Consider the following 16,506-nt stretch of genomic DNA (forward strand, 5'->3'; position numbering starts at 1 on the left):
CTGGCAGTGTTCAAGAGGCGCCTGGATAAAGAGCTACGAGATATGGTTTAGTCTGTGGTAGCAATGGTAATGAGAGGACAGTTGCGCTAGATGATCTTACAGGTCGTTTCCAACCTTGTGATTCTATGAACACAGATTTATCCTGTATATTAATTTGTTTCACTTTACCCATTAAAAACAAAAACAAAAACCAAAAAAAACAACCAACTTATAGTAACTTTTGAGCTAGAGGATGAAGCTAGAAGATTATACTAGATAAGTCTGGAGACTCTTTAAGCTGTGACAACAATAAGCAGAAGGGAAAGAACAAAAAAATTGAGATCACTCTCCCATACTCAAGCAGGTGGTGAAGGGTTTTCTGAATGAGAAGATACAACTTAACTATTGTTTCATCTGTGAACACTAGTTCCTTTTGAAACTGCTTAGAATTTTTTTCATTTCCAGAGATTCACTATTATTTTACTGTTTATAAACAGCATGCTTCTGTTACTTCTGCTACTGATATTCATTGTTCTCCTCCTTGTTGCCCTGATGTAAGGAAGAGAATGATAATTTGCCTGCTGTAAGTGAAGATCAGGTTCAAGACCATCTAAAGAATCTGAAGGTGCATAAGTCCATGGGACCTGATGAGATCCATCCCTAGGTTCTGAGGGAACTGGCAGATGAAGTTGCCAAGCCATCATATTTGAAAAGTCATGGCAGTCTGGTGAAGTTCCCACTCTTTGGAAAAGAAGAAACATAACTCCCACTGTCAAGAAGGGAAAAAAAAGAAGATCCAGGAAATTACAGGCCAGTCAGCCTCACTTCTCTGCCTGGCACAATCATGGAGCAGATCGTCCTTAAGGTTCTACTAAGGCACATGGAAATTAAAGACAAGGTGATTGGTGGTAACCATGGTGTCACCAAGGGCAAGTCATGTCTGACTAACTTGGTGGCCTTTTATGGTGGAGTTACAGTGTCAATGGATAAAGGAAGAGCAACTGATATCATCTACCTGGACTTGTGCAAAGTGTTTGACACTGTCCCACATGACATCATGGTCACCAAATTGGAAAAAAAAATGGATTTGATGGATGGATTATCCTCTGGATAAGGAACTGGCTGGATGGTCACACTCAGAGAATTGCAGTCAGTGGCTCAGTGTCCAAGTGGAAACCAGTGATGAGTGACATTCCTCAGGGTATTGGGACTGGTGCTATTTAATATCTTTTTAGGCAACATGGACAGTGGGATCAAGTGCACCCTCAGCAGGTTTGCAGATGACACCAAGCTGAGTGTTGCAGTTGACACATTAGAGGGAAGAGATGCCATCCAGTGGGACCTGGACAGTCTTGAGAGGTGCACCTATGCCAACCTCATGAAGCTCAACAAGGCCAAGTGCAAGGTCCTGCATCTCAGTCAGGGCAATCTCAAGCACAGGTACAGGCTGGGAAGAGAATGGTTTGAGAGCAGTCCTGAGGAGAAGGATTTAAGGGTAATGATGAAAGATTCAACATGAATGGGCAATGTGTGCTTGCAGCCCAGAAAGTATCTTGGGTTGCATCAAGAGAATTGTCACCAGCAGGTTGAGGGAGGTGATTCTGCCCTTCTTGTGAGACCCCACCTGGAGTACTGCATCCAGTTCTGGAGCCCTAAACACAAGTAGGACATGTAGTAGTTAGAACAGGTCCAGAGGAGGGCCACAAAGATGAGCAGAGGGTTAGAGCAACTCCCCTGTGAGGACAGGCTGAGAGAGCTGGGGCTCTTCAGCCGGGAGAAGGCTCCAAGGAGACCTTACAGCAGCCTCCCAGTATTTGAAGGAGGCCTACAGGAAAGCTGGGGAGGTGCTTTTTATAAGAGCATGTAATGACAAGATGAGGGGAAATGGTTTTAAACTAGAAGAGGGTATACTTAGACTAGATATCAGGAAGAAACCCTTTAATGTGACAGTGGTGAGACACTGGAACAGGATGCCCAGTTTGGTTGTGGATGCCCCCTCCCTAGAAGCATCCAAGGCCAGGCTGGATGGGGCTTTGAGCAACATGGTCTAGAGGGAGGTGTCCCTGCCTATAGCTGGGGAGACAGAACTAGATGATCTTAAAGGTGCTTTCCAACCCACACCATTCTATGATTCTATGATTCTGTGCTTTCTCACTGTGCTTTCTCCGTATCTATGGAAAAGGCCAATCAAAAATTGCTACATTATCAAGTAGGAGTTTGATATCAGTACAGTGATGACTGAACATTCACAGCAAAATAATATTTGAATGCAATTCACACTGGGTGAAATTGTCTTTATATTGATTATTCAAGTGATCAAGACAACCTTTCTAAATTCTGATTAATTAAATGGAATTGAGTTAGTTTTAGAATAAAATAATATTATTTGCATTGTAAGATTTGAGAGTGGAACCACAGATTACTATTCCTATCACTAGGGTAGATTTGATACTGAACTAAGCAGATGTCTCAGGCAGCTTCATATTTGGTAGCTCTTTTAAATTATTTATGCTGCGGCAATTCCATGCCAGCATACACAGCAGTTTAGCTTCCTTAAAAGTATTAAATGGTGATCAGAAAAAATGTGAATAACAGAGTTATATCCTTACTTAGATAAATGGAATTTTGGAAAGGAAGAGCATTTTCACAAAGCCCTTTCTGGTCACAAATAACTAAGATCTCAAAGCTCTGAGTGTACATGTCTGTGTTTCAAGCCAGTAAGTTACTAGTAGTTGTAACTGACAACGAAAACCAGATGAAAACTGTCTATTAAGACAAATGAGATTTTCACTGAAGTTATTATCTATTTTGAAATTTATCAGCAACATACAGAGATGGCATTGATGATCTGAATTTTATGATGCCCCTCATAAAAAAGAAAAAAATAGAATGACGCCCAAGGATTTTCATGCCACAGCCAGACAGATAAGATCTGTGTTTATCATTCCATTAGGCAGGATTTCATTTGAAGGGAACTTCATCGGTAATGCAAAAACTGCTAATCTCAAGACAAAAAAAGAAATTTTCAAAATAAACTCCTCTGCTTGCTAATATATTAGTCCAAACTGGTATTGTGCCTTAACAAATGGACATGAAGTATGCTGCTGCCTCAAATGTATTTGATTAAATAAGGTCTGTCCTGCTTAATCTGAATCATTTTGCAAACTAATTTCTTATTTGGATTTAAAAAGTCAAACAACTCTTCAGGAGATTATCAGGTCAATGGTACAAACATTCTATAAAATAGGTTACTACTTCAATCTTTCAGAAAAGTGGGCATACGGTTAAAACAAGCTCAGATTAACTGCATTTGATTTGAGCTATCCTGGTCCCAATATTTTGTAAGAAAGATTTACATATATGAAAAAAATAACAGCAAAAAAGCTTTACTAATATTACAAGCTTGTTACTTACTTCCCAAATGCAATATTAATACATGTACTCTATGAAAATTAATGTAACATTGGCAAACACATTAACAAAACAACAAGGGTGATAGGAACAGATAAATATAGTGACACTGTGTAGACCTTGAATTGGTCTCAACTTACTTTCTCTTTTTGGTCACTGTGTTCTCAAAATCAGGAAATTCCTTTAAAAAAAAAAAAACAGAGAAAAGATATGAAAATCATAATTTTTAATCAAAATATAGTATTTTCCTCACTGTAAGGACAGTGCAAGATGGTTTTATGCACATTTGATATGTGTTTTTAATATCCACTAGTATTCAACAAGTGAAGCTATGGAGGACACAGTGCAGGAGAGAATATGCGTAAGTAAGTGTCCTGGATTCTCAGAGATTTCAATATCAATGGCTCCCAAGAAGTTGACACTGACAGCTGTAATATGGCTGAAAAAAGAGAGCACAGTACTCTTACATTAAAAATGGGTATTTCCAGCACAATACGATTCTTTTAAATGCTGCCTCCAAAATGTAAAATTTGATGAGGATAAAATGCTCACAAATTACAATGGGATGAATCTTTCTAATGGACACAGAAAGATGCAGACTCTCTAATTCCCTTACATGCAGAGGATGTGATCGTCCCTCCGTACTCAGCACTGGTGAGACCGCATCTTGAGTACTGTGCTCAGTTTCGGGCCCTTCACTGCAAGAAAGATATTGAGGCCCCGGAACATGTTCAGAGAAGGGCAGCGAAGCTGGTGAGGGGTCTGGAGCACAAATCTTATGGGGAGCAGCTGAAGGAACTAGGATTATTCAGTCTGGAGGAGGCCTCTTCTCCCATGTAACTAATAGGAATAGAGGGAATGGTCTCAGGTTGTGCCACAGGAGATTCAGGTTGGATATTAGGAAATACTACTTCTCCAAAAGTGCAGTCAGGCACTGGAATGGGCTGCTCAGGGAGGTAGTGGAGTCACCAATATTGGAGGTGTTCAAGAAATGTTTAGATGATGTACCGAGAGACATGTTTGAGTGGGAACTATTGGTGATAGGCAGACTGTTTGACTGGATGATCTCGGAGATCTTTTCCAACCTTGGTGATGCTGTGATTCTATAACAGAGTGGGAAACAAGACAAGTTAAACTGAAAGCTGTGTAAGCCAGCCTGAATGGCACAAAAGCAGAATATAATACCAGGCTTGAAACAAGATCATACAGCTGCAGGGGCTCAGCTGCTGGGCTCATGCCTGTTTTTGATGAGCATGAGCATTGGCTGAATATGTGCTTGAATGTTCTTTCATCATCTGGTTCCTCTTCTCCCCCTGTGCCACTCAGAAATTCTCAGGCCTAGTTATCTGGGTACTAATGGATTAGCTAGTCCTTTTTTGGAGACCAGGCATCATGGGCTGGCAAGTGCAGAGTCTAAGGCTTTCTTTAAATGTAGAAAAAGGAAAGAGGTGGCAAGATGTGGAAAGGAAGAGAAAGGTTGTGTGTGTGTTGAAAGACTGAACAAAAGGGTACCTCACTCCACAAGGAATGCTGTAATTTCTCACTGCTATCATAGATACCTTGGAACTTGAAGTTAATTTTAACTTTGAGAAAACCTGAGGATGTCATTCTAGGGTAGAAGAGATCTCAGTACTATTTTGATCTTTCTTAAGACAGTATCAAAGCAATGTGTCACTTTCATATATATTTCTTCCAGCCTGGAAAGCAGAAACTGGGGTAAAAATGTCCATGATGAATGTCACTTAGATCTGCTGGGCATCAAGACACATTTAAAAACTAAATATGAAAACATCAATTTATAGATCTATTTCTCATATTCTTACATTTGATTTTTTTCCTTTATGTAATATCATCTGCACAGCTCTGACCACAGTAATTTTTAAAAAATACCAATCAGGTTGCAGGATGAAAAGCCAAAACACATACTACATAAAATGATGCAAGTGTATAACTGAGAATTTTATATTTTTTTCCTTCTCTTGGTATAATCCATCATAGATTTTTTAAGTTTCTTCTGAGAAAGCTTTTCCATTAGGAAAAGGGTCTTTTATTGCACTGAGTTTATTTTTGCAGAGTGCAAGAGGCCCCACTGGTACCTGGACATCTGTGAATGCTAATAATTGTATGCAGTTTCCACAAAATATTTTTGCAAGTATAGTTTCACTTTCAGATACTGTATGTGGATCAAAAGAGTATATACCTTTTATCCTGAAATATTGCAAGCAATGCAAGGCAAAGTTCTTACTGAAATAAAAAATAAACTTCTCAGCATGTCTTGGGACAAATCTTTTCAATTGCTCTAAAGAAATGGTTGAAAGATGTTGAAAAAGTGATTTTAAAGCTCTTTAAAAAGGGTAGCATCAACACCTCATTTAAAAACATCAACCTTTTTATCTCAAAAAAACTCATTAAAGGAAACACTATGCATGAAGGTCAGAGACCACACAGAGAACACTGTTAAGTTAGAATCTCTGTGAGAACCAGAGCAAAAAACTGGAGAGATGGCATTCTCTGAAGTTCAGTGTGGTCTCATACCTGGAAACATTATTAATTCAAGTCTGGACATGCCAAATATCTGGTGTGGAACATGTAGGTTTAATATTTGCTCTACAATTTCAAACAAATGTTTCACAACCTGTTTCCTAAAATGCAGTAAAAGATGCATGTGTAGCACTGTTTCACATGTTGAGGCAATACTGAAGAATTCATTAGATATTATGGGATGCAGTGTCACCATGGAATATGATGGTGGGTTTCGATGGGCATTTAAAAATGGCTCCTTTTATTCAGTGCACCTCTTTTTGTGATGTCTGAATCAGCTGTCTGATTGGGGTACAAAATAAATTATTCTTGTTAGTACTTACTTTTTAAGTTTTTACAGTACTTGAATACACTAGAAAATCCTACAACTGTGATCTGTGACTAAGAATTAAGCAGTTTTGCAAACATGTTTTATCTTTAATTGTAAAGTAAGTTTCATCTAAAGTCTCATCTCTACATTCTCTGAAGTTTGTCATTACCTTTTCAATGGAAACTAGATAAACTAAATGTATATGGAAACTCAATATTATGAAATTGCAATAGAGTCCTTTCCTCCCTGCTTTCATCAAATAGCTCTGAATTAAGGAATGAGTACCTCTGGTGTTTACAAGTAAGCTGAAAAAGCTAGAGCTCTTCTGTTTGTTAGACTTACAAGCAGGGAAATAATGACTTCAGGTAACTAGCCCTCTTCTTTCCCCCAGTGGAATCAAATGCCAGTTATAAAGTAGGTAACGTAACTGCTTTTTGTTTTGATGACAATAACTTAGAAAGACTGATAAATTATTTGGCATTTTTCTGATACATAGGGTAGTCGATCATTAACAGTTGAAAAATATGTGGACATTTGTGATTTCAATCTGACAGGAAATGTATGAAAATATTTTTAATGTAGAAGATTTTTCTTGTGAAGCTTAACACAGGCCATGAGGTAGAATATGAAGAAATTCAGTTTCCCAGTTAATAACACTGTTAAACACAAACTGTACCTGTATGATTCATTATGCACTTTTGGCTGCATCTGAGGAAGACTTGTTTCAACACTGCTAAACTTAAGATTCAGAAAGAGCTCTGTAAATTTAATTTTTGCTCTCTGTTTGAGAAGACAACTGAAAAAGTACTGAGAAAGCACCCCAAAAGTTAACAGACATACTCCTGTGAGAATTAAAATCAATAAACAAGTGTGTATAACAGGCACAAGCCATTACTAGAGGAACTCAGATTGGGAACACCTCAGGCAAAACATTTCATATACTAAATAAGATAGAGAGAGTACATGAAAGATTATTCTTTATCAACAATGTGTTGGCATGTATTTGGCCAGACGCAAAAATAATCACTGTTCAAAAAGGTGTTCAAAGAGTGTATTTTCTGAATTATGTCCTGCACAGCTCCAGTTGCCATAACACCCTGTATTTTCCACATCTCTGATGGAACATCACAACCCAACTATGACTGAGACAAATCACAAGAGACAAGATAACAGCAAGAAAATAACTGCTTTGCTGCAGCAGGAGGAAAAATTTCCACTAGTTCTAACTTCCATCTTCTGAACTGAGGGGAGCAGAACTTGAATGCCTGCTATGTTGATGTACAAAGTAATATGGAAAAAAGAAAGGGTGAAAATTCTCCCAAGAAAGAGAAGAGTCATGTCAAGCTGCTCCATCCTGAGGAAATATAAAAGCTCTGTGGAATCTACGTGGCCATGGCTCAGCCGATCATTTAAACATACTCTCAAGCCCATATCCATTAGTGATGCACTTAAGTATATGCATTACTGAATAATGATAGATGGCTGAATCAGGGCCTGAGGGAGCCAATACTGCTTTGAATTTATCATGCTATGGGGGCCGCCCTGCAGCACGGAACTAAGTGACGGAATTAAAAATGGGAGAGAAGTACAAATGGGCTCAGTTAATAAGCTTAACGGCTTCATCCAAGGTGTAGGTCTAATAACTCACATGCTAGAAATAGCAGATAAGATTACACATAGTCCTTTGGCCTTAGCAGCATTTTTCCATAGGTCTTACCGCTGACACGTCATCACTAATCTTGTTTTCCATTTCTAGAGAGCATTTTATAAATAACCACGTTGATTCTACAGCCAACACAGTGACACAGCATTGAGCTGTTATTTTTAGTTAAGTGCTGAGCTGAATATTCTCTCAAAACATAAAAAACAAAGCTCACAGCCAGTCTTATGGGGCTTCTTGTTAATATTTAGTGAGCCAACAGATTGCTTCCCACTTACCCTTGCTTTTATTGATGATGAATTTAAATGTATGATGAATAAATGTGCCGTCACTAAAATATCTCCTTTAGGAAAACAGAAATATATTATAAGAGTTAGCAGAAACGAAAGCGCTGCATTCTTCTATTCACTGCTGTATGTATCTTCGTGGTCTAGGCACTACCACAAAAACAGCACTGAGTAATATGAGAATAACTTTCTTCATTTTTTTCAGATTGATATCTACCATTTTCTAATCCTACACTAACAACTTATCCACTTCTCTAGGCTGGCTCAATGAAAATAAAGCTGCATTGGACAGGTTGTTTACTTGTATAGGGTTTAAAATTTATGAAGCTTCACTATATATAAAGATAATGAAGAGTCTGAAGGAAAGTTGCTGAATCAGAAAACAGAGCAAAATAGGGAAAAAAAGCAAGAAATAAAAAGCCTGAGGTCACTGCATCTTTAATTCTTACTCTTACACACTGTAATTAACTAGTGCTCAGCATGCTGTTATGGATCTGACTCTCCCATACCTTGGAAAGATAAAGGACAAGTCACGGTAGTTATCTGTTGCAAGGTACCTGTCATATCCTGGACACAAACCAAAGAACAATTCTATTCTTCACTTTGTCTAAATTCAGTTCCTACAGATAAGCAAAGGACAAAGAAATAGCATAGCTGCCATTTGTTGGTCAGCTGGCTTGACGTCATACAGAAAGAGAAACGTTCTGAATGGATGTAGGAGCTGAATGTCACATATTCATTAGAAAAAACAGTATGTTTCAATACTGTTGTGCACACAGCCCTAGCCAAATAGCTAGATCTTTACATATCTGAAATACTACAAGCATACTAGGATCAGGTCACAGCCATATTTCACAACCATGATTAAAGACACTTAGGTGAAATGGTGTAGAAGTGGCTCATTTTCCGAGTAACAAGGTCACAACCAGATAATGGAGAGAAACCTGAGGACACAAGAAAGCATCTCCCACTTCCTGCAAAAAAACTGTAACTCAGGCACATCCCACAGCCCAGGCTCACAGATTGTGCTGATGTGATGAGGCCTCTTGAGACCTCTGAGCTACTGTGCTCTCAAAACCAAACCACTGCACAAAGCATCAAGACGATAATCCAGAAGAGAGCATGGACAGAGTAAGACGGGTCTGGGAAGAACAAGTTATTTCCATTCCTTCAGGATTCAACAAATGCATGCTACAATTCCCCAGCCGTATTCCTGTTTCACTTGCTCAGATGCTCCCTCCACACAAGTCCCATTCACAAATCTTCTTTGCTTCACTGCAACACCGTAGACCCAACAGACATATAGGTACGTGGTAACTAAACCACAGCACACAAGGGACACAGCACACAGCCTGGCATAATTTGTACTGGCAGGACAGTCTCTCTTCCTTTGATAATGAACATCCTGCTTTCTTTTTATTCCATCATGAGGCTGCATCATATGTCACTATTTTGCAAAGTTAGGGACAGTAATTACAAATAAAGGAGGCACCCTTAAGCAGAAGAAAAAAAAAAAATATTAAATGAAATAGAAGAGATTATGTAATGAAATGAATGAGATTATGAAATTATTTCTATTACTTAGGAAGAAAAAAATACAGAAGACAATTTCCTTCACGTCTGCCTAATGATTTTTTTGTCAAATGTAATGGTTATACCACAGAAGTTTTACAAAATTTATTAACATTCACAAAATTCATTTAACTCACTCTTTAAAAATGTGTTTTTGTTAATAAAAAGGACAGCTAATGGCACAGATATAAACACAGAAACCAGGTGATTGGGTACAGGGATGAGATATGAATGCTGGCTATAAAAAGCCTAAATATTTCAAACTAACATTCAAGCCAGCTGAACATGCATGAATCTGGATACACAGTAATGGTTTTTTATTTTATTTTATTTTTTTCAAAATACACTTCATACTTTACAATTACAGTTTACTTACCAAAGACATAGACCTATCAGGCAGTCCACAGTTTGCACGTGTGCTCACTGGAGTGCTGGGCTGGCTGGATGTACTGGTTGTATCCTTGGGTTCTTGACGTTCAGGGACAGGCTCATACAAGCTGTCCATTGAACCCTCCTAAAAAAGATTGAAACAGACTTATAAAGATGAATACTTGTAAATCCACTTAAAATCAAACAAAAACATTCATTTTGCGTGATTTGTAAAATATAAAGGCTGATTTTCCTCCATTATCTTTCAAAAAACTTAATTTCCTCTCCCTGTAAAAAACATAATGCTTATGGTAAATACCAGAATTTTGGAGTTCACAGTATCAAAACACAGATTTCACAGACTGGCAGGAATAAATATGAAAGTACAGTGAAAATGAGACTTACCTGCTCAGAAGGAATTAAATCTGCATTGAATATTTTCCCAGTGAATTTTAATCATTGACTTTAACTGCATTAATTAAGGAATAAATAAAATTTTTCGCAGAATAATACAATTGAAATTAATGTGATATATTATATAAAAACATTTATTCCTCTAGCACAGAAGATAAATACATATGCAGATTCGAAGCTAGGTTGCTGATACACAATTTTTGACCTGCTGGCCACACTCCTTTTAATGCACTCTGGAATCCCATTGGCCTTCTTGGGCACAGCTGGCTCACGGCCAACCTATCATCCACCAGGACCCCAAGGTTCTTCTGCACAGAGCTCCTCTCCAGCAGCTCATGCCTCAACCTGTACTGTTACTTGTGGTTTTTCCTTCCCGGGTGCAAGACTTTACACTTGCTTTTGTTAAACCCCATCTGGTTTCTTACTACCCAGCTCTCCAGCCTGTCCAGGTCTTGCTGAATGGCAGCACAGCCTTCTGGCACGTCAGCCACTCCTCCCAGCTCTGTATTGTCAGTGTATGTGCTGAGGGTGAACGCTATCTCCTCATCAAAGTCGACAATAAAGACACTGAACAAGACTGGACCCAGCTCCAACCCCTGGTGAGCACTGCTAGTCACAGGTCTCCAACCAGACTCTGGTCTTTCAAATCACACTCTGAGCTTGGCCAGTCAGCCAGTTCTCAATCCACCTCACCATCCACTCATCTATCCCATGCTTTATCAGCTTTGTTAGGATGAATGAAAGATAAAGCACTTGATCCTGTAGCGAGGACTGCAATTCAGATGGCTTCAAGAACATCACTGATTTTGTGGGACTGCTTTCTAAATTTCTAAAATATCAAATAAAAACACAGGAACCAAATAGAAGAACAGAGAAGTCATACATCTGTTTATTCAAACAGCAAAATGTACTTTGTGTCTTTTCTAGTTGGACCTACAGAGCAGCTTCTGGGAGGCCACTCACATGGAAGAGCATTGCCTGTGCACACAGCTACTTCCTTACAGAAGCTGTGCAATTGAAATGAAAGAGCATTTGCAAGAAATTGTGACAGAATGGGAAGAGATTGCTATTTTCTTGTTAATGTTGCGCAGAAAATGATTTCCACTCCTATCTGGAGAACCTGAGGGACACCATGGAGTCCAGAAGGGAGCAATTCAGGGGACCAAACAGGGAAGGGAAAGCAAGGTCTGGACAAGGAGTGATCCCCTTCAGGTACAGTTTTATTTGCTCCTTGACTCAAGTGAAAATACCCATGGCTCTGTGCAGGATCAGCAACAAGGGCAGGTCAGCAACACCTGCTCTGGCTGCTGCACTGGATGGGCCATAGGCACTGCACAGTGATGTCACCATGATGACACTTGGGCACCACGGTGATTTTTGAGCCTCTCCCCCTGCAACCCCTTGACAGTTCTGTGGGATTTCACTTGCCAGCTGTCAGGGCAAAGGGCAGCTCCCTGCAGAACTGGCTGCAAGCACAAACCACAGACTGAGACAGTAGGCATTGAAAGGGAGCTGCCTGCAGTAGGAACTTCTGGTTTGGATCCAGAGGGTCCGGCTGTGTCCTCAGGCTCTCCTTCTGATCTTCTGGGTCAGGATAAAGGAACAGCCTGGGCATCAAATATGGATGAAAAGGATGCACTAACTTATCCTCATCAGGAGGAAATCAAATGTATAGTTCATGCTTCTTACAAGGAGAGCACGTGCAGAGGCACTATTATCTCCGCAGCCTCTACTTTTCCTGAGAAACTCTGGGTGCTGGTCGAAAGTCACCAATTTAAGAGCATTTGGTGGGGTCAGAATGGAAGCTGCATTGTAATTGACCAAGAAATGTTTGAGATCGAAGTACTGGGAAAGAAAGGATCTTTGAGAGTCTTTGGGACAGAAAGCATGAAAAGCTTTATTCGTCAGCTTAATGTGTACGGATTCACAAAAGCACAGCTTGACTCCAAAAGATCTCCCTCGTTTCCCAAGTTTCTGGCAGAGGAAGAGGCATTTGTGGCTCACAGGAAGGTACATCAGTTGCTCCACACACGACCCAACTCATAATATTCTTCTGGAAGAGATGGGAGGGTCCAATAAAATAAGCCTTGGTAACAGAGGACATGAGGATGACAGGAAATGTTCTGATACTAATTTCTTCCTCTGGGTGTTTGCAGGAATTTTAGAGGTAGCATTGCTGAGTACTGGAAATGTGGGAAAAATACATTTGGGTTTTATCCAGTGAGTCTGAACCCATAGAACAGAAAGATAAATAAATGAGGGTATGAAGAGTCTATTACTTCAACATATGTTGCCTTAGTCAGCCTAAGTTTAAAATGACAGATATTTTAATACCCATGTTTGTCTTTAGCAATTAAAAGTTGAAGTTTCTGTATCTCGCTGTCTTTCAAATCACAGCTCTTCTCCTTTGTATTTTCACTTACTTTGCTACTACAACCCAAACTTCAGGAAAGATTACCCAGAGCTGCTGGAACTCTGCAAGCGCAGAGTTGCCCAAAAGAGAAGAGCTGTGGCTGCCCCCAGTCCACAGGAAGAGCTGAACAAGGGGCCTCCAAAGGGCAACCCAGATGCCCAGCCCATGGAAGGATTGGCTTCTGGGCCAGAGAAGAGCCTGCTGGCAGCAGATCCACAAGCAGGCACACAGACAGTGCCATCCATGGGGCCTCCTCCACCCAAGCAACCCAAGAAAGCCCCTGCCTGAGCCCAAACAGGCAGTGCTCCAACTCCACCAGACCCTCTGCTGCTTCACCAGAGAAGGAAGAGTGCCAGCCTCTGGCCCCCTCCCCTCTGCCACCGAGCAGCAGCCCCATCTTGGGTGCCATTTCAGCTATTCCAGTTTACAACACTCTGCCCTTCAAGGCACCCACTTTTACTCCTGGCTCAGTGTGGCAGGCATTTGCCCAGCCCCCACAGGAATCAGAGCTGCAGGATCCAGGGGCTGCCCTGCATTACCTCAGCCAGTGCTTTGCTGTGGCCATGTTGGTAGCAGCCAAGATGACATCAGCTAACTGGGGGCCCTGGGCAGTCTCACATTGCCCAACATGCACCTGTGGCTCTGATAGAGCAGATGCAGGAGAGTGTCCAGGCACCCTAGCATGGAACCCACTGCACTGAGCAGGAACAGCAGCACCCATTTATAGGTTTATAACTTTATACTTCATAGACAGATATTTCTGGAAATAGGATGTTAGAATAATATACCCTTTCTGTTGCCATGTCCTTTTCATTTACTCGTTCAGGTGAAATCTCAGATCACATTTTTATTTTGTCTTCAAAAAGAAACAATTGTTCTCTAACACCAAATTAACAATTTTCTGTAACAGTGAAGCTCTAGACCCTTAGTCATAGAGTAAAAGATTGGATGATGTTTGCATGGTGCGTGCACTGAGAATGCTCTTCTTAATGACTTCTGAGGGAAAGTAGAGACAAATTAAACAGCAGCTTTTTAATTATTGAAGACTCAGAAAGAGAATGCCACCTTTGTAGGATGACTGCTCACAAGATACTGCTCTACACTGTCAGGCAATAATAACTCTTGGTTTAATTTCTGGGCTAACATTTACCAAGGGACTGAGAAACCAAGTGCTTTGGAGAGGCCTTCTCTGGAAAATAAGAGAACACTGTTCAGAAGACCTGGGAAGATATTTGGCCTTTCTTGTTACAGAAAGGTTATAATGGATATAAATTTGGCAACTCTCTTATATTTTTAAATCTCATTTATTTAACATCCTAAACCCAATGTATTGTACCAAGAAGGCAGTGCAAGAAATAACCGAAGACAGCCTAAGGCAGCATTGCCACAGACTGACTGCTGCCCTGGATTTTGCACATCCGCATAGTGAGCAGGAAAGCTGAAAGCAGGCTTTTGGGGGGTTAGTTTCAGAGCAGATCATTTCTCTCATCAAGTGCACCACTGGATCAAAACTGCCTTGATGACCAAATGTTTGGCAAGAGAGAATTTGAGTGGAAGAGAAGTGAAATGCAGAGGTGAAACAAGAAGACAGACTTCTTAACCCTTCTTTGGACACTCTACAATAGTTTTACATCCTTCTTATATTTTCAACTTGGATACAAATTATGAAACAACATACATGTGAATCAAGTCATTAAAATATTTTAGCACAGCTTTCAAGAATGAATTTATTACAATATTGTTATTAGATATGTGAAAATACAGTACATGATGTTGCTGTTGGAGTTGGAGCTGTTGGAAGCATACAAAATGTATCAGCATCATCCAATATAGTCACTTTAATAGATCTGCTGATCATGTGAATAAACAGAAATGGAGGGGCAAAAAGAGTTCTGATGATTTTGTTAGAAAAGAGCATATTTTTCTCTCAGGCAATATCAGTATAAGAAGGTAAGTGCACTGAATGAAACTTTCTTTGTTTTCACAGTAGTTTTAAGTCTTAAATGTATCATCATCTAGAAAAATATTTCACTGCTTTTACCTGCACCATTATACTCTTTAAAAATATCACTGTCTTGTGGTCAGTGAAAATGGCATTAGCTATAATTCTCAAAAGTGCTGGCATACATCCTCAGTGAAAGTACTGTTTCCAAAATATATTGAACTTTTGCATTTCAGATCTAATATGAAGGAAACGAACAACATGGGATTCCAATCTCTGCACAAAACAACCAAAGTTGTAAAGCATTAACCTTACATATGCACACTATATAACTTCCAGATCTTTAAAAGTTACTTAGATATTCCCAAATAATGTCTTTTAGATAAGATGTGTACTATTTTCCTTAAATTACAGACTTACACATAACTTCAGAAAGAAATTCTACCATACAAAAAAAGTATGCCAGTTTGGATACATATTTAGGTCATGGAATCTTCAGCCAAGCTTTGGGTTCTTTTTCGTTTTGTTTTGTTGTTTGTTTGTTTTGTTTTCTGTTTATTTTTGTGGGTTTTTAAAAATCTTTACCTCCTTTATTCCTTAATGCGTAAGTTAATCTGACAGTGTGAATATACAGTTACCCTTCCTGTAAGGAACATACTTCATTCTGTCCTGCACCCAGGCACCATCTTCAGATCATCTCCATGTGAGATGTGGGATTGAAAAATGTGAAGGTATTGAAAAAGTGAGGACTTGAGAAAGAAAGCGTGTGGTGGAGCATCCCAGCAAGAACAAGTGTACATAAGGAATAATGCAAGGGAAAGTTAATGCTCAAGAAAGAAAGCATGCAGGAAAGAGGTTGGCAGGGAGTTTGGAACTTGATGATCCTTGGGGTCACTTCCAACCCAAGACGTTCCATGATTCTATGAGAAGGTGAAGAAGACAAAGAAGAGAGAAAGAGCAAGGGGGAGAAAAGCAGAGAAAGAAAGAGTGTGAGATATGAGCAGTGACTGGGAAGTGCTTGAGAAAAGGCAAGAGGAAGAAATGGGATGAGGGAGAAAGCTTGTATGAGAAAGGATGAGCACAGGGGTGCAAGGAAAGGTGTGATCCTGTGAGAACATATGAGTGTGTGAGATTGAGAGTATGCATGTGGGAAACAGCAAGTACTTGGGAGGGAGAGTGACAGCATGAGAAAGCATGAGAAACAGGGTGCAAAAAAAAAAAAAAAGAGTAAGGACTTGGAAAGGAGTAAGGCTGCAATAAGGGGGAGCACTCAAGAGAGTGAGTAAAAACACACAAGTGTGGCCAAGATAACAACAAGCATGTGAGAAGAGTGTATGTGTGCAAGAGAAAGCATGTAGGAAAAGCACACAAGAAAGAGTGTGCAGGAAAGAGTGAGGAGACAGAGGGAAGAGATGGCATAAACAAGAAAGCAAGCACACGGGCACGAGAAAGAACAAGCACAAGGTTGCAGGAAAGGAAGTGAGAGAGTGACAAACAGCATAAGAAAGGGAGCATGGGCCACGAGGAAAGAATGGGCTTGGCAAACAGGATGTCAAAATTAAGAGAAAGTGAATGGGAGAGAAATAAAGAGAACAAGAATGAGTGAGA

The 16,506-nt window shown here is 39.8% G+C and overlaps 2 protein-coding genes across 5 annotated transcripts in view; one reads left to right on the plus strand and one right to left on the minus strand.

The window, feature by feature from the left end:
- The window catches only part of SAMSN1 (SAM domain, SH3 domain and nuclear localization signals 1), a 153,538-nt gene that overhangs the window by 65,997 nt on the left and 71,035 nt on the right, over positions 1-16,506 (minus strand). For all 4 annotated transcript variants that reach the window (XM_090121171.1, XM_090121176.1, XM_031612669.2 and 1 more), the window contains 2 exons: positions 10,137-10,274; positions 3,531-3,571 (listed from right to left, as the gene is read on the minus strand). In XM_090121171.1, the coding sequence (XP_089977297.1) occupies positions 3,531-3,571; positions 10,137-10,274 (179 nt within the window). The remainder of the gene's footprint in view (positions 1-3,530; positions 3,572-10,136; positions 10,275-16,506) is intronic.
- LOC149919901 (heat shock transcription factor, Y-linked-like) lies at positions 11,579-13,721 on the plus strand. Its single transcript, XM_090121187.1, has 2 exons — positions 11,579-12,557; positions 12,967-13,721. Exons 1-2 carry the CDS (start codon positions 12,164-12,166, stop codon positions 13,242-13,244), a joined length of 672 nt encoding a protein of 223 aa, XP_089977313.1. The 5' UTR covers positions 11,579-12,163; the 3' UTR covers positions 13,245-13,721.

Source organism: Phasianus colchicus, chromosome 1 (genome assembly GCF_987193195.1).
Source record: "Phasianus colchicus chromosome 1, bPhaCol1.hap1.1, whole genome shotgun sequence".
Classification (NCBI taxonomy): Eukaryota; Metazoa; Chordata; class Aves; order Galliformes; family Phasianidae; genus Phasianus; species Phasianus colchicus.

Coding starts and splice junctions, on each gene's coding strand:
- LOC149919901 (XM_090121187.1), top strand. CDS start 12,164: ATGGATGAAAAGGATGCACTAACTTATCCTCATCAGGAGGAAATCAAA. Junction 12,558..12,966: donor TGTGGCTCACAGGAAGGTAC/ATCAGTTGCTCC, acceptor ATTTTCACTTAC/TTTGCTACTACAACCCAAAC.